The sequence below is a fragment of the Aotus nancymaae genome, unplaced genomic scaffold (genome assembly GCF_030222135.1).
Source record: "Aotus nancymaae isolate 86718 unplaced genomic scaffold, 86718_ANA_hifiasm-v0.15.2.pri h1tg000040l, whole genome shotgun sequence".
Taxonomy (NCBI): domain Eukaryota; kingdom Metazoa; phylum Chordata; class Mammalia; order Primates; family Aotidae; genus Aotus; species Aotus nancymaae.
Genome location: NW_026988454.1, coordinates 91072501 through 91095037, shown reverse-complemented (window position 1 = coordinate 91095037; position 22537 = coordinate 91072501). Strand labels below are relative to the sequence as shown.

The window sequence follows — 22537 nt, the reverse complement described above, 5'->3', positions numbered from 1 at the left end:
GGAGAGAGGAAGGAGGGAGAAGATGGAGGGACAAGGGGAGGGGAAAAGGGAGGAGGATAGATGGGGGAAGGAAAAGGCGGACGTACCCTGTTCATCTGTCCTGTGACGCCAAAGGGAGGGGCTCAACCACTGGGGAGTGAAGCTACGTTAGCGCATGCGCGGCCCTGGAGCTACGGAGACTTCGCGCCTGCGCTATAGGCGCAACTTTGCTCTGTTTGCCGTGGCTTTTGTTCGCACACACCTGCCTATTACTGTGGGTATCGTGGCGACCGCAGGTCTGGATTGCTGGACAGCTTTTTCTTTATACCTCGAGGCTTTCTTTGAAGGAGTCGGAACATTTACAAGGCCGCCTCAAGAGGGATTGAGTCGGGGGAGGATTATCAGTATTTGCTTAAGTTGTAAAACCGCGACTTTAATTAAATAAATCGCCATTCAAGGTGCAAATAGAAACTTGTAACAGAGGTGAGTGACATGTACCCCTTTTGTCTTAAAGTCAAGAATCAATAATGTGACCTTAGCTCTATTATCTTGCCGCTAATTAAGCAATTCTCATATGTTTCTCCATTGATGATTTTCACCTTACTTTTCCCTTTCTTTTCTGTGTCCACCTTTCTCTTTTGCGCATTGGTAAAGTGTTTGGTAATACGCTGTAGCTTTTTCTTTTACTGTTATAAAAACCCGAACATATAGCATTACTACAAAATGAGATACTCCGTAAACACTTTAAAAGTGCCAAGTATTTAATGACCCAAGGAAATACTCATGACATAAAAGGTGACTAAGTCAGAATACTAGAATAGTATAGCGACTATAGAAATATAATATAGGGCCCAACTAAAAAGTGAATAATGGTGACTTCAATTGACCAGGTGGAGGATTTTTTTTTCTCTTCTTTGCACTTTTCTGTATTTTCCAAAATTTCTATAATAGGCGTATGTTATTTGTAAAATTTAAATAACTGTATACAATCCGCATTATACTCACATCTTTGAAATCCAGACCAGAGAATAAGTCACATCATTTGAAAACAAATAACTAAAGTTTTTTTTTTTAAGGCTTAGTCTGCAATAATGTCTTAAAGAAGGTAAACTGAGGAAAGAGAAACTAAAGAGTTCTTGGTCCTCATAATTTACATTTAGGCCGGGCTCCGTGGCTTATGCCTGTATACCAGCACTTTGGGAGGCCGAAGCGAGGTAGATCACCAGAAGTCAGGAGTTCGAGACCAGCCTGGCCAACGTGGTGGAACCCCGTCTTTACTAAAAATACAAAATTAGCCTGGCATGGTGGCCGCGCCTGTAATCACGGTTACTTAGGAGTCTGAAGCAGGAGAATCGCTTGAACCGGGAGGTGGAGGTTGCAGTGAGCTGACATCCACCACTGTACTCCAGCCTGAGCAACAAGAGCGAAACTCCATCTCAAAAGAAAAAAAATTTACAGTTAAATGTTTTTTTCAAAATGACCACAAGTCTCAAGAATGTGAGCCAATCATGTATTTACTAGACAGAGTTTAGAGGGATATAATACTTGCTGCCTTCTAATAACTGACTTGCTTGGGTTTGCTCTTACATGACATTCATGCTCAGATTCTTAGCACTACTAACATACTTAGGTCTATATTTTGTTTTATCTGTTAAGTTTACCTTCAACCCCAGGCTCAAATGGAAAACGATCTATCACAGTTAATGGAGAAGGCATGGAGTCCTTTTATTTTTCTAAGTTCTGTTAGTAAAAATGTATGCCACGATATGGGCATATTGCAAAAGTACATACAAGGCAGGTTTTTCCTCCCCATTTCTGCCTATATCATCATGCCCACTAAATTTGATAATTCTTTAACTGATTTGCTATTCCAGCATTCTGTATAAATGGTCAATTATTTTACCTTCATTTTTTGTTCTTTTTCTGGTGATCTGAGTGATTGTGATGTATCTATCTGCTTCCTTTTTCTTTCATTTTGTTTGTTCATAGGAAAAATGAGTTAATCCCTTGTCTCTTTTTTATTAGAAATTCCATTTTGACTGAAACATTTACAGAACTGAAACCTCCTGGGATTCTTCTCTAAAACTTACATTTTCAGATGAGGTCCAAATGGATGAAATTGCTTTTCCAGATCCCTTGATATCCCTCCATTTCATTTTCCACTACTGTTTTCTGCCACCACAATATGCATCTTTACCCAGCTGAAACATACTTTTCACCTCCATATTATTATCTCAGGGGACTCACAATTTTGTGATTTTCTTGGTCACATTGTTTTATGATAGTCCTTACTAGGTGGTTTTTCATTTAATCTGCTGAAGTAGGAATTTTCAAAAGAAAGCTTTGTTCAGCATTTCTAGGGCATCAAAAGAGAATAGTTGTTCTCACAATGGATTGCCATCTCGCATTTTCAAACCGTGATTGCTGGAGAGACTGGTGTGTGTTTGTGTGTATGTATGTTGATACATTTAGAGAACATTTGTATTGTTCAAATGATTGTTCACATGCTGATTCTTGGTAAAGTGGAATTTATGTGATAAATGACATTTATTAATGCTGACTATCAGATTAACATTCTAAGTATGCAGTCAGTGCACGAGCCTCAATATGAAAGTGAATCGAAAACAAAAGAACAGATGCAAGCCCAACAATCTGAAAAGGTGTATGTATTTAGCCTTTGGATGGGAAGTTTTATACATTTTAATTTTTTAGTTCAGTTGCTCTGTTGTGCCACTGAACTCGGTAACCAGAAACATCAAAGAAAAAAATACAGAAGAATAACTATTGGGTATCTCCAGGAAGGAGGAAGAGGAAACTGCAACTGGTCTTTTCACTGCCTAACCAAAGTAGATTTGCCACACCAATTTGCTTGTTGGGTTCCTTTTATGTTTGGGGCTGCTGTAGCTCTCTAGCTTCTAACCATATTCAAACCATTTCATCCACATCTTTAACAAGGATATTTTTTAAAAAGTTGAAGAGCGCTGAGAAATGTGCCATAATTTTTGCCATCATGAGTTTCAGAGAAAGTTCTTAGTGACTGGAAACAGTTTGAATTATTTTCAGTGGCTAGATAATATTTTTTCAGGAACAAAAAAAAATCTCTTTTCCTTTTCAGTTGCCTATGGCACCTTGGTGGAACTACAAAACGCTCATTTTTAATTATCCCAGAGGACTTTTAGGAGAAAGAGTGATGTCGAAATTATATAATAAACTTCATTTCCTGTATTTATTGCATCAGATATTGACTCAAACTAGCTTTTAAAAATTACTTTTTAAAATTGACCATTTCCTGATTTTGTAGTGTAATTATTGAACATTTTCAATTAGATATTTAAGAAAATCCCTTTGTTCTCACACTGAGAGAGTGACTGATTAGCCTGAGCTTGTTGGTGTTGTGATGGAAAATTTTGCAAGTTCTTGAATAGCCAGTCAGTAATCAGAAATACCAGTCAAACAAGATATTTTAATGGTTAGTGTCATTAGAGGCAAGAGCAGTGACACCAAAATTCTTTAGTAGACAGCCTAAGAACTTAGTTTTGAATGGAAATAAGGCTTCATTTCTTGTAATTCTATACTTTTTGGTTTTTGTTTTTAGTTTTTTTGAGACAGGGGTCTCACTCTGTCACCCAGGTGGGAGTGCAGCGGCTCACTGCAACCTCCGCCTCCCAGGCTCAAGCAATTTTCCCACCAAGTAGCTGGGACCACAGGTGCGTGCCACCACAACCAACTAATTTTGTGTATTTTTGGTAGAGACAGGGGTTTTCCGCGTTGCCCACGCTGGTCTCGAACTCCTGAGTTCAGACGCTCCACCAGCCTTGGCTTCCCAAAGTGCAGGGATTATAGGCATGCCTGGCCAATTCCATGTTTTAAATTAAAGAGTATAATTCTCAGAAGACTTCAGACTTCATGACTACCACTGCATAGAATCTCTCAGTTGATTACATCTCCATGGCATCTTTTTTTCATTAGGTGCCATCAACTATAGATAAGGTCTTTTCTTCAAATATGATGTTGCCATCTCTAGGTTAACAGCCAGCTGACATCTGTTACATGTATAACAGTTAATTTGTTTAAAAAGGGGAACAGAGGAGGAATGAGGCTTAGCCTACTCCAAGAGAACTGTCAAGAGATACAGTAAAGTAGATACTTTAAAAACATTATTTATTTATTTATTTTTGAGACGGAGTCTTGCTCTGTCGCCCAGGCTGGAGTGCAGTGGCACAATCTCAATTCACTGTAACCTCCACCTCCCAGGTTCAATCAATTCTGCCTCAGCCTCCCAAGTAGCTGGGATTACAAGTGCCCACCACCATGCCTGGCTAATTTTTGTATTTTTAGTAGAGACAGCTTTTCACCATATTGGCTAGGTTGGTCTCGAATCCTTAACCTCAGGTGATCTGCCCCCCTCAGCCTCTCAAAGTACTGGGATTACAGGCATGAGCCACCACACCTGGCCTAAAAATGTTAATTCTTTATAAATTATATGTTTGGACTATTTTTAGACTTGTTTTAAATTTATACTTTTCTGTTTTTCAAGTTTTAGAAAGCCAGAGCGTGAGGGAGGTCATTTCATTATGATTTTTTTTTTTTTAAACACGAGTCACTTGAGTCGTTAAAATAACTCCAACATATTCATGAAGGATCTTCACAAAATGGACTTAAATGTGAAAGTCGGCTTTTGTTGAGCCTCAGAAATCAAACACATTTTTAGTCAATAGCACTAAATATTTATGACACCAAAGGCAAAGACCAAGGGCTTCCCTCTGACCAGCACTCCATGAGGCACAAGATAAGTTCAACAAAAACTGTTTCACAACATCATTTTTATTGTCACTGAATCTTCTGGGAGGAGACATCTGCACTTGCTATCTTTGCTTCCTTAACCCGGTCACTCAGTAACCCACTGCTCCCTGACTTCACACCCCACCTCCACTGAAACTGCTTTGCCAGCTAATCCCCACTCAATTCTTCAAGATTCAGGTCATTAGCCAATTTGAGGAATACTTCTTTGATCCCTTAGGTGGAGTTAAGAGCTGCTTTCAGAGCTCAAGGTAATGTATAAATGTCTGTCCTTGCACTTACTGTGTAGTGTTGAAAAATAATCTGTTTATGTCTTGGTTACTAGATATAAATGAGTTCCTCAAGATCAGAGACTGTTTTTATTCATTTCTAAATTTCTAAACCCTGGCAAAGTGCCTTGGACATAAAAGGTACTCAATAAATCTTGTTGAACTGACCTGATCTACTCTCAGTGAACTCACATTTTAGTGGGAGAGACACCTTGCTGACAACTGAAATATATAATGAAGTCAGTGCCACACAAGATATGTGTTTAAAGGGTTATAGGAGCTCTGATGACGTACCATATCTCATCCCCTTATGATGTCAAAAACTAAACTGAGAGGAGACTGGAAATAAGATCAGAATTACATTGTGTTTCTCCACATAGGAGAATAGAGAGAGGGGAGTCTTATGCTAATATTATATGTACTATAAATGCCAAGCAGGACTGTGTGCTCTGGGTGATTATGTTCTTTTTCTCAAGCAGGATTTCAGCAGATTGTGGTGACCACGGAAACAGACATCTCTGGTGCCCTCCATTTCTGGGAGATAATCAGTTTGTTGTCCCACTGCCTGCTTGTGTCAGTGCTCTATGTGGGCACCAATACATGCCTCTTTTTGAAGCAAAAATGAGCACATTTCTCTCAATAAAATGGTATAAACCATCTTGAGGCCTGGTGAAACTCTTGTCTTTTGAAAGACATACCTTCCCTTAGAATCAGTGATTACCGAGGTCTTTCCTTATTTAATCCAGATGATCTGCCTCTGAAACCTTCTGTGGGCACAGAAATTTCTTCAAGGAAAGCATCAGCAACCAAAATAATTTGGTGAGGAAGATTTGGCACAGAATACCCTGACATAGGTACTGCTCCTAAAGGAGCAATCCTTTGGGGTTAGGAGTTAATAATTAGGTGCCTACAAAACACCCTTCTATTTTGACTAAACATGCCTTGCTATCAAGGAGAAGAACTGTGCACTGAAAACCAGAAAAGCCAAACAAAGAATGTGGCTGTGATCATGAAAAAGATCCTTGAATATCAGGGAAAAGGAGACAGGGCAGTTGAAGGAAGGGTAGGAAAAGGCTGCTTCCTAGCATAAATTAGTACATTTTTTATTATTTAATAAGAGAAATGCATTCCTTTGTTTCAAATAAGGCAATGATAAGTTAGGACTGGATATAGCTATAGATCCCTATTTCTGGCACAGGCTGATAAAAATAAAGGAGGTCAGACACAACCCCACCGTCACCCACATTCCACTCTGCAAAAACCATGATCCAACTACCTCTGTAGATACTGGGCTGTGGACTGCTAGCAAAGCCTCAGGAGCCTTTGCTCTACTGAGTGATCTACCTTTAGATTGACAGCAGCAGCTGTGGAGTAACGTCTGAATGTTGATTGACGAAGCAATTTGAGAGAATAAAGCAGGAAGGGAAAACCCTCAACCAGTTTCTTTTTCTTGTTGTCTTATTGGTGTCTTAAAGTTTTCATCTTGCTAAAGAATCAAACTGTAGTGTAGTCCAGAGGAAGAGCATTTCTCATCCTGGCAGCCCTGCTGTACCACATCTGCTTATCCATAGTGAAACACACCATATTTTTAAGAAAATATAAAATACAGAGATGAAAACTTTTAAAGCAAATGATTTTAAATAAAAAGAAAGTTGCATACTCATTTTAAATGATTTTAATTTTCTGAATATTGTGTTCCAACTCAGAAGATATTGCACAATGCTTTAATATTATGCTCGTTACTTTTCTCACACTGGTGAGATTTTGATAAACATAGTTGACTTTGGAAGTAACACAGAGAATGTTTTCATTGATTAAATAATTTCAATGACCTGTGAGTAACTGAAAGCAAGATATTACATTCATATAAAAGATAAGTACATATCCATAAATTCACTTGGATTAAATGAAAAATAATACACTTCTCATGTACTTAATAAAACTTAAAGGACACAAAATTTTAAATGATGCAAAAATAGAATGTATTTCAAAAAGTTTTCAGTGTACTTTTGCTTTTGAAAATCCTTAGACCTGAAAGAATTCTCAGAATATCTGGCCACATTATAAGCCTCTTATTTGTAGAAGATAACACTTGATAATTTTAAAACAAAATGTAGATTAAATAAATATAGTTCTGCATTATTAAAATAACAAAATCTGTGATCATAAGGTAAAATTTCCCTAAATAATATAAACAAAAAACAACAGAAAATAAATGTATCATGTTATGGCATCTATAAACATTTCTGTTCAAATGTATGGATCTACAGCATTTTCTCTAGGTAATACACACAGTTATTATCACATTATTATGGAATAAATGCTGAAAATTTAAGAAAAAAATGTTAATGATCACTAGGCTGAAGTCAATTCCAAAAAAAACTCTCAATTTTTATAAATTTTTATTGTAGTGATTTTTACTGTATTACAGCAATTTTTTCTTTTTTTTCCTTTGCTTTGTAATTTATATTTTTAGCAACTGGGGATAAAGAAAAGGAAATATGCCTCAGGTGCCAGTTGTGTTTTTTTAATTTCCATTTTGCACGTTTGCTATTTTTAGATTTGTTGTGCATAAAATTCATGAACACACCCTACTTTTGTTATTTTTTAAAATTCATTTCCAGGAAACATCAGCTTAATCTGCCCTATAGACCAAATGGACCTAGCAGATATTTGCAGAATGTGTGTTATACAACAGCTACAGAATATACAGTTTCTCATTATTACAGGATAAAAGGCAAAACTTTACATTATTTGATGCACCACTTATTCTTGTTCTGCCACTGATTTTTAGTAGCTGTGTATTACTTCAGTAGTGTTGGTATCCCTACTAATGCTTAAACTGGAGATTCCACACCATGAATTTTTTTATGGTCATCCTAAGATACAATGAGTTGTTCACATTTTGTGAAAATTACAGGCATCTGACAGCTGTGTATTTATCTAATATCTTCATCAAACTTGAATATTTTATAAAATACTTGAAAAAAGATCTCTACCAAAGATACCCTCATGAAGCATTCTCTTATCAAAAAGAAAAAGATAAAATTATGGATTAGTTCAATTGTACCTTGAACTGTAAACACTGATTATGATTATATTTCAGAAAGTAGTTACAATTATTTCATTAAAATGATGCCCATTTAGATTGATGATTGGAGACTTATTTACAATAAAAGATAGAGAAATTATAGGAGCCTAGGATAGTGCCAGGATCGCATGTGAGGGCAGTTTTTTCATTTGTCTATACATGTTGAGATGTGACTATTAATGATCTTATTTCCTTATTCATTAGATAAGAAGATGATCAGTGTTTTCTGGGGTTTTTTGTTAATTTTACATATTCTCTTCAAAATTCATTTTATTCATATGTCACTCAAGATTGCATTTGGGTTTAAACAGAGAACCTAATCATAGCGTGGATAGACAAAGCTCAGCATCTATCTAAATGACTCATGCACTGTCATCCTCATTGTTCTTGTAAGTTCCAAATTCTTTATAAATCAAGGGGAAAAACCCTTCAAATCCAAATATACATATATTTCTTATAGTATTTTAATTTAAATCAAGAAGTATTTAAAATCTTATCCTCTAACATTTTCACTATTAGTATAATAAAATTCCCACAAGTTGAGAAGGTTATTTGCTTCAAATACTAATCTAATATATCAGAATAATTTTGCCGTCAGAGATACAAACATTGGCAAATAGGAAACTTAACTATGAGTCAAAAAATATAACAGTACTAACTAAAACACGTTTCTAATTGAAAATGTCATTAAAGTCAACATTTTCAGAAAATGAAACCCAGTAACAATTCTAAAAATTTTCACACGTACACACTCTAGTTTTGTTTGTAACCAAAATTCTGGAAGGCTATGTGATGTTTTCACAATCATTCAAGCTAGGGCAAGCCTACTGTAACATTTCTTTTACTTTAAAAAATTAAAAATAATTTTAACATGTTATATAATTTATAATACATGTTGAAATGATTTGCCAATTCCCCAAGGTGTACCTTAAAATCCTTCCGAGGTACATAGGGGAGGAAATCCAGCATTAATTTTTCTATTCCAGAGTCTTTGGACACCCATCTGTGGGCTTCTAAATTTGAGCACAACTGTGGACTAGAGAAATGGCCAGCAGTCCCCCTTGTGTGGCTTTTAGTTATCCCTGTGACATTCAGAAGCATTCTCTCTTTAATTTCAGTAACATTACATGATAAATGATTTCCACATTCAGAAACTGATGTGTCGACTCTTACTTTTTCTTTAAAGTTATCTTTAAAGAGCTTATTGAAAACATGTCCATATTAAGTCTTTAAAAAAAAAAAGTGTATTGCCAGGGTTTCAATTAGAATTTAGATGCACATTTTCACATAAATCTAAATTCAACAGTAGCTCTGATGTTGAGATTTGAATCATGCATGTTGTGCTTTTTATCTTCAAAGAATATATTCTCTAACCTACCTGTAGTTATGAAAATCTGTCAAGATCAAGGGGAAAAAAGTTGTCTATCCTGAGATTTCTTGTACTACTTTCTCTTTCTAGGCTTTTGGGGTGTTTTTTTTTTTTATGGTTTTGTCTTTGTTTTGAGACAGGGACTCACTCTGTCACCCAGGCTGGAGTGCAGTAACACACAATCATGGCTCACTGCAGCCTGCATCTCTTGGGCTCACGTGATCCTCCCACCTAGCTAGAAGTACAGGCATGTACAATCAAACCCAGCTATTTTTTTTTTCTTTAAGTCTCACTGTGTTGCCCAAACTGGTCTTGAACAACTGGGCTTAAGCGATCCTCCTGCCTTGGCCTCCCAAAGTGCTGGGATTACTGGAATGATCCACCATGCCCAGTCTTCTTTTTTTTAAAAAGATGCTGACATTTTATTTTCAAGTTTTGATTGTATTAGATTGTGAGAACTATCTTTATATCACAGTCCTTATTGTAAGTCTTATACATATAAGTAAATAATGGAATCAGAATGTAATTGAACTGTCAATCAAAGCTGTTCTTATTACCCTTGCTGGTTAAACCGGTGCATCTCCTTTTATGAATTTGTTCTATATAAAAATCAATTCATCCAAGGTTATTGGCCCAGAACACCAGAATGAACAACTTTAGAAACTGATTTTGAGTACTTAAAATTAAGCTTTTTAGTCAGAGCATTATTTGTTAGTATTGAACCATGATCAGAAACATAGCATTTTACAAGGAATAGTAAAACCTCTTCCAGGATCTCCTGCTTCTAAGCTTTAACGCTTGAATTTACCTCAGAAAATAGAGTTGTACTATCTTTTTTTCAGAATTAATAAGTTGATAAAGAGAAAATAATTATTGGTTACCATTTTGAATGCAACAATACCAATGCTTTGAATAACTGACAGTGCATTCTGCAGATATATGTGCCAGAGACTATGAAAAAGGAAACACTTTAGGGAAAAAAATCACATTACAAAATGTATTATAAAAAATAAGTTATACAGCATGTGCCCATGGACCTGAAAGCTTTGCAAAAGGAAATTTCTTTTGGCACAAAGATTGAATTGCTTTTGCTACATATTTTCATATTATCAGCAAGGCCATTTTCAGCTTTTACATTATACCCTTTAAAAAAAAATCACTGGAAGTAGTAAAATATTTTCAGTAGTGATCAGTAGCATGGAGGACCTTAGTCATGATGGAGGGCTATCCATTCAACAGGGATTCAGAGGAAGTACACACACCCAGTATGTGCTTGGTTTACCATTTCATCTGGAGTTCATTCTTAACTGGTGAATGATGATGCTTTCTATAAAGAGAAGAAAAGACATGGCATTTTCATTTAAACTGAAACTGAGAATCAAGCTATATCATTTCTCTAAAAGATCATAGATGTTAAGCAACAAAACAAACAAAAACAGGTGCATGAGGCTAATAGACTCTCCTGCATTACTGTTCTTGGGCAACATCTTTATATTGGCATACATACTTTACCTAGAAATTCCTTAAAGCCCTCAGAAACTACGTCTAATGTACTGACAGTAGTAGATCAGTTTTAACCAAGATAAGGACAGAAAACAAAAATAGTAACTATATACAAAACCCATAATGAGAAACTAGACTATTTCCTAGAAGTAACTCTAATCTCCCAGCCAAACTTTCTGTTCTGAACAATATTTACACCCCTTCCATTTCTTTTTGCGTGTGTGTGGATTAGAGTTTTATTAAGGACATACTATTTCCAAGAAGTCAATAAATACAGATGACTCACTTTTGTCTCTGACTGCTTATTTTTGCATAACTCTATGTTTTAAAACATAAATTTATTCTTATAAAAATAAATTTAAACTAGATGGAGATAGTAATTACAACAGTCCAACACATTATGAATAATTAATATTTATATTTGTTTTACTAGTTTTTCTTTTATATTAACCTTTATGCCTTCATGAACATGTATCAGTGTGAATCACCCATTCAGTCATTGAAGAACTATTTATTGAGGCTGCATACTGTGCTAGGTAGGCATGGAACTACATGTATGATCAAAATAAGACAGAGTCCTAAATCAATGAGATTATACACAGTTGAGGAAAAAAATAATCAAACCTCAAATAGTTTCTTCACTCAAAAAATTTATTATTAATACTGATTTTTCAACATATGGCATATGTTGTGAATGCAGAAACTCATGTCAGGGTTTATCAGTAACATGAGGAAATTTCTACCTATTATTTTCACATTAATCTGAAATACTTAGTATTTAAGTTTTATTTTTACTTATATAGTTAGTATATAAGTAAACAATAATTAAATCATATTATGCCACAGATTTATAGGTTCATAGTAATTACACACAGCGGAGGATTATCTGCCAAAAAGAAAATGTTTTCTTAATTTGTTGTAATTAACCTTACCATATAATGACCAATAGGTGGAGCTATTTTCATTGTTTCCCTCAGCCTCTTGGCTTGAATTTGAGGTAGCTAAGAAAGCCAAGTAAAATGAAATATAGAAATATCTTATACACCTAAGAATATTTGCCTATGAAGGTTTTATGAAGCTCTTAAGACGTACATACGATACTGCACTATACCAGAAGCCCTTAAAAACCATCTTATTTTTTCTTTGAAAAAATGTTCCAGCTTCAACTTCTTTAAATGCCTAAAAATATATCAAAATCTTCAGGCAAAATTTAAATACTAATTAAATATTATGTAGTTAAAAATTAGCTTCCAAAATTAAAATAATGTTTCTCACTACTTTTTTTTTTTAATTCTGCAGTAGGTTTCAAATAGTAAAAAGAACCAGGTCTCAAATCTCCCTGGTAAAATTAAAGTATCTCCAATTTCCTTCCCTTAAGAAAGCATAGGTAAAGAGTGAAATCAGAATTGTTCTTATTGTCGATGTAATTCAGAAATCTTTTGCCTTTGTTTCCACAGTACAAAGTAAGGATAATAGAGAGCATCTCAAATATCCCTTTCAGGGTTAACATTTTTATTACTACAATACCTTCTTTCTCCTTCAGTGTGCAGCAGTGGAAATTATAAAATGCTAGAATTAAGGCAATTTAGAGTTGCCTTGTCTTAATCCTAGCATTTTGCACAACTTAGAGTTGCCTTGTCTTAATTCTAGCATTTGGAAATCTCCATCATAGTAATAAGTTTCCATACACAGAAGAAACAATGTCTTGGTCAGACCGTAACATTTGATTATTGTATTTAAATTAGCAAACTCATAATCCATGCATGCTGTATATGCTAATGCTATTAATCAGATTATGTTATTAAATCAACTGTCTCAGAAATACTTGATAATGCGAAATAAGAGTTCATCTTATATAAATTGTACTTTAATAATAAAAGGTGGTATTTAATATTTATGTACATAAACTTCATTTAAAATAATACAATTAAACCCAGATTATGTTGTTTCATATGGAGACATACTTCATTTTATTTCTAGAGATAGTGAGATAAGATCTATATGATAGTGGCTCAATTAATTGAAACTTATTAAATAGATTTACTAAATTTATAGTTGCTTATTAGCTGTGTTTTCCCCAAGTCTCAGCTGAACTTACTCAAATAAGAATCATCCAGCCAATACGCAAAATTGTGAGAAATTTTTTAAATGTTGCTTTAAAGCCGGGCATGGTGGCTCACGCCTATAATCCCAGCACTTTGGGATGATGAGGCAGGTGATCACTTGAGGTCAGGAGTTCAAGACCAGCCTGGCCAACATGGTCCCCATCTCTACTAAAAGTACCAAAAATTAGCCTGGCTCGGTGGCATGCACCCGTAATCCCAGTTGCTCTGGAGGCTGAGGCAGGAGAATAGCTTGAACCCAGAAGGTGGAGGTTGCAGTGAGCTGAGATCACATCACTGCACTCCAGCCTAGGCGAAAGAGCAAGACTCGGTCTCAAAAATATATATATATATTGCTTTAAGCCATTACATTTTGAAGTAACTCATTATATAGCAAAACTGTCTAAGGCACGTGGAGTCCATGGTGCCAGCAAAAAAAAAAAAAAAAAAAAAAAAAAAATTTAAATAAATTTTTAAAAATTAGTGCTTTGGAGATTAATGCCATTATTTGTGTAAAAATAGAGAGACTTGAATTTCCATGTCTCTTCCCATCTTTTTATATATAGTAAAATAATGTTATAAATCTTATTGAAGTTACAGAGTTGGTGAGCAAATTTTATTAGGTCTCCTACTCTCTCAATAAAATCAGGTATAATTTTTCATAATTTTTCTTCTTTTTTTTTTAATTTTTTTTTTAAGATGGGGTTTCACAATAATGGCCAGGCTGGTCTTGAACTCCTGACCTCAGGTGATCCACCTACCTCGGCCTCCCAAAATGTTAGGATTACAGGCGTAAGCCACTGCACCCGGCCAATTTTTCTCCTTAAACATCATAATTTTGCACATCTATCATAATTTTTCTTCTTACAGATATCACTCTTCTGGCATTAGTGATTTGTAGAGCACTTGACAGGCAGATTGGAACCAAAGACCATAGGTAATTACCACCTCTGTCAGCAAACTCAAAATAGCAAAGCACTTAAATTTGGGGTCGTCAGATATGAAGATGTTTATTAACATAATTTCCTTTTTTTCTAATTGGAAGTTTAAAAAACCCTAAATTTCAATGAACATATACTATAAGACACACTGAGTTTTTACATAATTTTTACATTAGCGGTTCACCAAAGTGTACTTACAGGCACTTTCCCCTATATGTTTCTCTCCAGTGTTACCTTGATTTTTTTTCCTTAAAAAAACTTCAGGTAACACATTAAATAAGTTATTTGTTATTATGACATTATTGTGAGATGATGTAGTTTTTATTAATTCTTTTAGTACACTTGCTATTGGATAACTTCTTGGAAAGGAAGTTCAACATAGTATCAATTCCTAATTACACTTGATTTCCGACCTTACTAGATATTCATCCTCCTTGGTGGTATCTCAAAACTACTGGCCAGTCAGATGACTTGAGATGCAAAGCTGTGTGCATGAGATAGGATTTGGGGAGAAATTTGGGGGAGAATGTCTCCTGAGTGCAGAGTGAGGCAACTTCACAACAAATTAGATTTCTGTTTCCTCCCAGGAGGTCTCCTTGGCTGTAGAGTGGGAAAGATGTACTCCCTGAAAAGCCAATCCCTCCCTCCCAAGTAATTCATGTTTATACTCTGCCAAACACTGCAAAGGAACACTTGAGCTCTAAATTAAAAAAAAAATTCTGCTCTAATAAATAAGGCCACATCACTTTAATAGCTAGCCTCTAAGTTCACACACTAATGACAAAATATACCAGAAGTTCAACTTATAACAAGACATTACATCAGCAAAGGGAGGAATGCTTTATCCACAGGAAGCTGTACACCAAGTTACAGAACAAAAACATGTCCTCATGGATTTTGCATTAATTTGCCTACTATATAGATCCTGCATCCCATGTTCTATGGCTCCCTACCCACCAGGGCCTCTTCCTAGAGGTACCAGCTTAGGGCTATGCTATTCTTCCCCTCCCTCCACCAAGTACCAAACATCAACTTTGAATCTACTGGCCTCAGAACAACTTGTCCACTGCAAAAGTGTCCTATATTCTATATGCCTTTTAGAAGTACTTAAATATGGTTTACTTTTAAGTTTTTCATTTTCATAAACTGCTTCAGGGTTCAATCCTGTTAGTATCACATTCAGAAATTAGTCAGAGTTCTGTTAAAACATCTGTTTTAAATAGGAAGTTCAAGAAACTTCCTCTCTTGATTTGGACTTGTATTCCTCTTTTGGATTCCAGCTCAGCTAATTAAAAATACTTCCGCTAATAGGTTCTGTCATTTGCTCTAGGAAACTTTTGAACCAGATGATACAAACTCTCTTGGGAGTTCTCAACCACCTAATAACTTATTTGCTTCCTTCCAGCACATTTCCCACTCTACCATCAGCCCAAATTATCCCCTTGCCTCCCCAGGATGCAGAAGTCACCAATAATCACAGTTATAACTGATAAATTCTTTTTTAGCAAACTAATTCTTATCTCCAGCACAGATTGCTGTTTTACAGATACAAGCAAATTTGAATTAGTTCCCATATATAACATTAACTATGAATAAAAACTAAGTATTGGAAAAACAGGTAAGTATTTGAACCAAGCATGCTGAGGTTCTACTCTCTTAAACACAGATGCTAAATGCCTAGGTTGTTCTGAGTCTCTGGCTAGTCACAGAATAGCATGCAAAATAACATTATGTGTGAAAACTGAGGTCACTTCACTTTTTTTTTTTTTTTTTTTTTTTTTTTTGAGACGGAGTTTCGCTCTTGATACCCAGGCTGGAGCGCAATGGCGCGATCTCGGCTCACCGCAATCTCCGCCTCCTGGGTTCAGGCAATTCTCCTGCCTCAGCCTCCTGAGTAGCTGGGATTACAGGCACGCGCCACCGTGCCCAGCTAATTTTTTGTATTAGTAGAGACGGGGTTTCACCATGTTGACCAGGATGGTCTCGATCTCTTGACCTCGTGATCCACCCGCCTCGGCCTCCCAAAGTGCTGGGATTACAGGCTTGAGCCACCGCGCCCGGCCCACTTCACTTTTTAAATGAGGAAAATATTTATCAAAATATTCTTATAAGAACATTTTCACATAGTTTCTATATAGATGTCTTATAGACATCTCAGTATCATTTGGCAGCATTATTTTGACCCAATGAGTATGAGTGTTTTAGTCTATGTATGAATGTACACTTTACTCACTTGAAGTAGTTTCATCATATGAAATAATAAATAATGTACTGGGAGAAACTCAAGAACTGATTTTTGGTCCTGGCTTTATCACTAACAAGACGGTTAGACATCTGTGCGATTTTTTTTAAGGATTTGTTGCTGTTTGTCTTCTTTAGTAATAGAGATAATTATCCTCTTGATCTCTAAGGTCTACTTCAGCTCTAACCAGATCTGTGATTTTGGATACATGTAGCCTTAGCATAAGTAGAAAGGCCAAAAGTACTTTTACCAGATAAGCAATTGATCATTCGATCTTAGGAAAAGCATTGTAGCAGGATCTTGTAAGCTGCTTGCTAAACAATAGTGAAGCATATCATATGATTACCGTAAGAGAGAATGCCAGAATCATAAAATATTATAGCTCAGTGTTAAATCATAAGCCAACGTAAGATACGTCAAAAGTTACACAGTCTTTTGGTGGTAGAAAAGAGTATGGCTCCAGCCTCATGGTTTTCTGTCCTTTCAGTTATCAAGTCCATTTTTCAGCAACTCTTCTTCTCTGGATATTCACTCTGAACTCTATCCTAAATCCCGCTTTTTGATGGTGTTTGGTTCTTTAAAATGAGAGCCTCTCTGTCCTATTTCAAAAGGGTCCTTCATGAACTTGAAGAGCATGAGACAAACCCCTGAAACTTTCTCATTCTTGAAGTGCCTTTGTGTTCCGCTGGGGGAATCTGAGACGGTGAGGAAAGGGCCATTTGTAACTCATGCGTGCACTGTGTGTTTATACTTCACAGAAAGCTCTCAGGCCCCCTTCTTCACAGGCATGGTGGCTTCTGAGGTGAGAACTCCCCAGTCCAGGACTCCTAGCTACTTTGCATCCATTACCTGCTGTTGTACCTTTAGAGGGAAATAGAAGTAATTTTCACCACCCAAAAGCGACAGTACCTGGACTTCTTATAATTCTGCCGTCTCATTACCTTCGTGTTCTCACACAGGACTTGTTAGTTCCTTTCATGTCATTCCATGGTTTGTGTTGCAAAGAGAGGAATCAGAAACAGCTCTTTCTTGCCCAACTTTCTGCCATTCTTCAGCTACCAGTTTTGTTTTTCTACAATGAGTGCCAAGCTTTGTACAGGAGTGGACAGGCCTTTAAACCCCAGGATAGATTCTGAAATAATAGTTTATCTTCCTAGATAAAGCAATGTTCGTAAAATAGGTTTTGAACAGAGAAGAACACACCGCCAAAAGAAAAATAAGAGAAAGGGCAATTCAGGGAGAAGGAACAAATTGAACAAGTCAAGGAAGGGTGGGCATGACCTGACATTCAAGCAATTATGTCAGCCTGCAGTGTGGGGGTCCCACCAAGGGAAAGGGAAAGGTGCTCAGAAGAATGGAGAAGCAGAGCCCAGTCACAGAGTGCCTCAAATACATGTAGCATTGTATTCTGTCGGTAATGAGGACCTTTTGAAGGGTTTTCAAATACAAGAGTGATATGATCAACTTGCACTTTGGAAAACTTCAAGAATGAAAAATGAATCCTAGAGTTTTGAGGCTGGAGATTACAAGACCAATTAGGATGGTAACAGAGTAACCCAGATGAAAAGTAGTTGAAAACCCTCAATTTGGGCCACAGTAGGGGAAATCAGCTGCTAGAGATGTTAGTGGATTAGAATAAGAGAATAAGCAGGACTTGCTGAATGAGGGCAGAAGGAGAAGGAGAAGCATAGATAGCTACCAGGTTTCTAGGTTGGGAGACTGAATGGGTCAGGATATCCCTGCCTAGATGGAGAAGAAGAAGAAGATTTGGAAGAAGATGGGGCAGTATTGAGAATGGTTTTTAGACAAGCTGATTTGGAAATACACAATATAAAGCTGGATATACAGTTGGTGATAGAAGTTTGGGAGTCATCAGCATCTAGGTATAGATAAAATAACCAGAGCCAGCTTGTAGAGCAGGAACATAGCTTTTGATAGAGATGTGGGAAACATCCATCCTTATTATGCATGCATAAAATAAGAAGCCAACAAGGGAAACTGAGGCAGAGCAGAGAGGTGAAAGGAGAAGCAAAGGAGATTAGATGTCTTGGTCATTGAGGAAAAAGAGCACAGCCTAACTCGGCCCTTTCCCTTACTAGAGATCAGAGGTTTGTTTTCTGGAAAAACTGACCTAAGAAGTCGTGGTCCCAGACATAAGAATGGGCAGCATAGACTGAACGCAGGGGAGTAAAAGGTTTATACCTTGAAGATTCTCATCTTACCTCCCTGACCTATTCCCGGAATTCAGATAGCCTGCCCCAGAAAGGTTACTGGAGGAGTTTTCCCTTTAAAAACTATTAGAAGATGTACTGAGGGAGAGAGAGAATAGATAGATAGATAGATAAGATAGATAGATGATAGATAGGATACACAGATAGAGGATGGAACAAAAGATAGATCAATAGATAAAAGAAATCAAATATAAGTAGTCAGGAAATCAGAGAACTCAGCATAGGCAAAGGGGCAACAATTGTGCAGCAGGCCAAGAAACAACCTGTCCAGACTGAATATGGAAGCAGAGGGCTGAACTGGGAAGGCCTCCAGAGAAAAATATGAAACTGGTGTATTTAAGTGTTTCGAAAAATTACTGATAGGTGTTCGGCAAGTCTAATGGAGCATTTGGAAAAAAAAAAAGATACACAGGAAACTAAGCAGATGAAAAATTAAGACAATTATTCTTCTGAAGGGAAAAATGTGATAAGAGGAAGAGAGCATAATCCTAGTAGACTACTTGGCTCAGCAGATAATCTTATTTATTTATTTATTTATTTTTATTTTAGGTACCATCTCTCACTGCAACCTCTGCCACCCAGGCTCAAGTGATCCTCCTACCTCAGCCTCTGAGGAGCTGGGATAACAGGCATGCACCACAATGGCCAGCTAATTTTTTGTATTTTTGAGGCTGGAGTCTAGGTTTTGCCGTGTTGTCCAAGCTGATCTCAAGCTCCTGAGCTCAAGTCATCTACCTGCCTCCCCCTCCCAAAGTGCTGGGATTATGGGTGTGAGCTACCATGCCCAGCCAGATAACCATATTTAAATTTGCACTGTAAAACACATAAATATGTAAATGTTGGCTGCTGATTTATCAAAAAGTTGAGGATGTAATCATATTGGGAGAATGAGAAAAAGGAAAGAGAAGGGATAAGTGAGAAAGCTAAACCTTCAACCAGCAAAACAATAATGCGAAGACAAAAGAGATCTAAAATCTAGAAATAAAAAGTCACAATATAAACACCTTAGTTAGAAACATGAAGATAAATGCCAGAAGAAACTGCTAAGAGTTGGAGGTGATTTTCTCCAGGGGGAAAAAAACTGAGGACTCAGGGAAGTGGTAAGCAACATCTCTTTTCTTTGTCTTTTAGCTCTGGCTAATATTTGAACTATGTATATGAATTTCTTTATTAAAAATAAAAACTGACTAATGATAAATGGGAAGTGTGAGACTGGAGGCAGGAAATGTTGAGTGTTCTGTCAGTAGCAAACCTGGGCATGGAAGGAGACCAGGCAGTAGCTATAGAGGACTGCACAGATGAACAAGGAATTTTGCTAAAATGAGAGAGGTCAGAGTATATTTATCTCCTTTGCGGAAATAGCAAGTGAAGAGAAGTGGAAAGACCAGACAAAAAAGAAATAACCAATGATGAGACCCTGGAGGGGACAGGGAAAAAAAAAAAAATAAAACCATGATCTAGGTTGGGGAAATTCTGGAATAATATCTTCCTATTTCCTGGAAATCCTGTCTATGACCATCTCCTCATTGAGTAATGAGTAACTCGTTCTCTCTCTCTGCCCTCCAGCCTCCAATATAAATGTGCTCTTCATATCTATAACCCTGTGTTTTTCCCAAGAAGAAAAATCTCACTCTTTCACCAGTATTCTGAATCTGGGGAATGAGAAATTCAACTATTTTACATTTTATATTCCTAGACTTGTTTTCATGTCTCTGAAATTATACCCTTCCCATACTACACATGAAAGCTATTTTTCACTTCTTTCTTGAAGACATTCAAGTAAGAGCTCTGGGTACACCCTTAATGAATGCCCTAAAATCTCTCGAGAGAGTTCAATTGCCACTCATCAACCAGTCCTCACTGGAAATACAATTAAAACAACAGTAGAAACTGAATAACTTTTAAGCAGATGACTAGATATATAGCTCATATGTTAAAAAAATGATAAACACTCTTGGGGCTGTGTCCCATATTGAAACATCTCTGGAATCATGCATGTAAGGTGGTCACCCACCATAGTGTGCTGAAATAGTCACCACATTACAATTATTCTCAGACAGTCAAGACCAGGGTCTCCTCTGTAGCTTTGTAGATCACGTCCTGTACATCTCTAGAGGGCACCATCACACTGAAATCTGTGGAAATGGCACACCCTTCCACCCCCAGTCACTCACCTTCCCGAGATTTCAGGTGGGGCCTGAGCAGCAGCTGCACACATCAGCCAAGGTGAGACCTCTTTTATTTTACTATGCAGTATGTTTCAGGACAGAGAAAATATTGCAAACTTTTAGGCCCATTCCCCCCTACAGAAGCACATTAAATTGCATCTTAAAAGTACTGTCTTCACAAATGGAAGTTGAAGTTGTGGTCTATTTAGTCCTCCACCTCCTATCCCCAGTGGATTTTATTTCTTATATGTGGCTAAAGCAAAGCTATCCAATAAATACAGAGTGGCTTTAAAATTACAAAGAAAAACTGCCATGGTAATTGTCCTTTATCATCTCTGAAAAGCAAATCTGTGTTGTTCTGCCAAGTTTTTGTAGCAGTTGTACTTTCTGGGTGGCTCTATTCCAAGATCTAGATGTGTAAACATCCTGTACATGCACCGTTAAGCCTTCAGAGCACTCTCCTGTAGATGGTGTTTCCAGGAAGAAACACCATAAGCAAGATGTGAGAAGGTAAAAGCAAAAACAGCAGCAAGTGGCAATAAGATTATAGCAAAAGTCGCTGAAGAATGGCAGGTGGAGTCAAAAGGAATGTGGTGTTTTGTTCTTCTGACACCCTCATTTGCTCAAATACAATATGCTATGGTACAGTAACACTAAATACTTCACAAATGTCAGGTACACATTAGTAAAAACAGTGAATGTCTTTTTTGAAAGGGTTGAATGTTCAGTTTAGGAAACAGGAAAAATCTCCTTTTAAAAAAATACAAGTTGGTATTCCAAATGACAAGCTCTCTTTTTCAAATGTATCCAAAATCTTAAAGTGCTTTTTCTCAGTCTCTCTCTCTCCTTTGACCTTGAAATCTCATTACTATGGCAGGTTTGTAGCATGGCTCCTCAATTTTTTTTTTTTTTCCTTTTTCATTTTTTGAGACAGAGTCTTACTCTATTGCCCAGGCTGGAGTGCAGTGGTGTGATCTTGGGTCACTGCAACCTCCACCTCCCGCGTTCAAGCAATTCTTCTGCCTCAGCCTCCTGAGTAGCTGAGATTACAGGCACCTGCCACCACACTCGGCCAATTTTGGTATTTTTAGTAGAGATGGGGTTTCACCATGTTGGCCAGGTTGGTCTTGAACTCCTGGCCTCAAGTGATCCAACCCACCTCAGCCTCCCAAAGTGCTGGGATTACAGGTGTGAGCCACTGCACCTGGCGACTCAACATTTTGCAATACAATGGTGAGAACTGATGAGCAGTAGGCAACAGCGATCTGACTAAAGTGAATGTGAATACTATGAGGCATCTGCATCTACCACCACTATATACAATTCAAGCCCAAGTTCTACAAGCAATAGAAAATCTGGTGTGGTAAGGAACTCAGAGAAGAGCTTTGGTATCATGAAACATGTGAATCACAAGCTAAAATCTAATCATACATCTTTTTTAAAAATATATATATATATATGCTTTTCCCCAAATATCAAGAAGAAGTGCTATCCATATAATTTTGGAACACTCACAATTCAAAAATGGAAAAATAAAAATCTATGACTTTTTGCTATTGTATTTTTGTAAAGTTCACTCAGTTGGCTAAAAGATGTCATCAAAGGTGCAGACTAGATGAGATCCTGTGTGCTAAGCTGTGGGTTACTAGCCTTGAACTCATTTGTGGTTATGTAGGGCTATGAAGCACAAGTCCCACTTTAACATGGTTAATCTCACAAATACACCTGGCATTTTGCATTCACACTCTGCTTCATGCTTATTAAAACATGCCTAAAAATGAAATAAACTGATTCAAACAAGAGCAAAACTGACAGAAATAATCCACTTCTCCACACCACACA

The 22537-nt window shown here is 36.8% G+C and overlaps 2 protein-coding genes and 1 long non-coding RNA gene across 3 annotated transcripts in view; 1 reads left to right on the top strand and 2 right to left on the bottom strand.

The window, feature by feature from the left end:
• TMEM30A (transmembrane protein 30A) overlaps nt 1–95 on the bottom strand; it is a 34261-nt gene extending 34166 nt beyond the window's left edge. Inside the window, 1 exon segment of the mRNA XM_012471817.2 lies at nt 1–95. Within this exon segment, the coding sequence (XP_012327240.2) occupies nt 1–95 (95 nt within the window).
• On the top strand, nt 51–5711 carry LOC105730540 (uncharacterized). Its single transcript, XR_001110501.3, has 2 exons — nt 51–462; nt 5528–5711. It is a non-coding gene; the product is annotated as an uncharacterized LOC105730540 (long non-coding RNA).
• Nucleotides 5712–6708: 997 nt separating this feature from the next.
• FILIP1 (filamin A interacting protein 1) overlaps nt 6709–22537 on the bottom strand; it is a 249567-nt gene continuing 233738 nt past the window's right edge. The window contains exon 7 of the mRNA XM_012471814.3: nt 6709–10835. Coding sequence (XP_012327237.3) covers nt 10795–10835 — 41 coding nt within the window. The 3' untranslated portion in view covers nt 6709–10794. The remainder of the gene's footprint in view (nt 10836–22537) is intronic.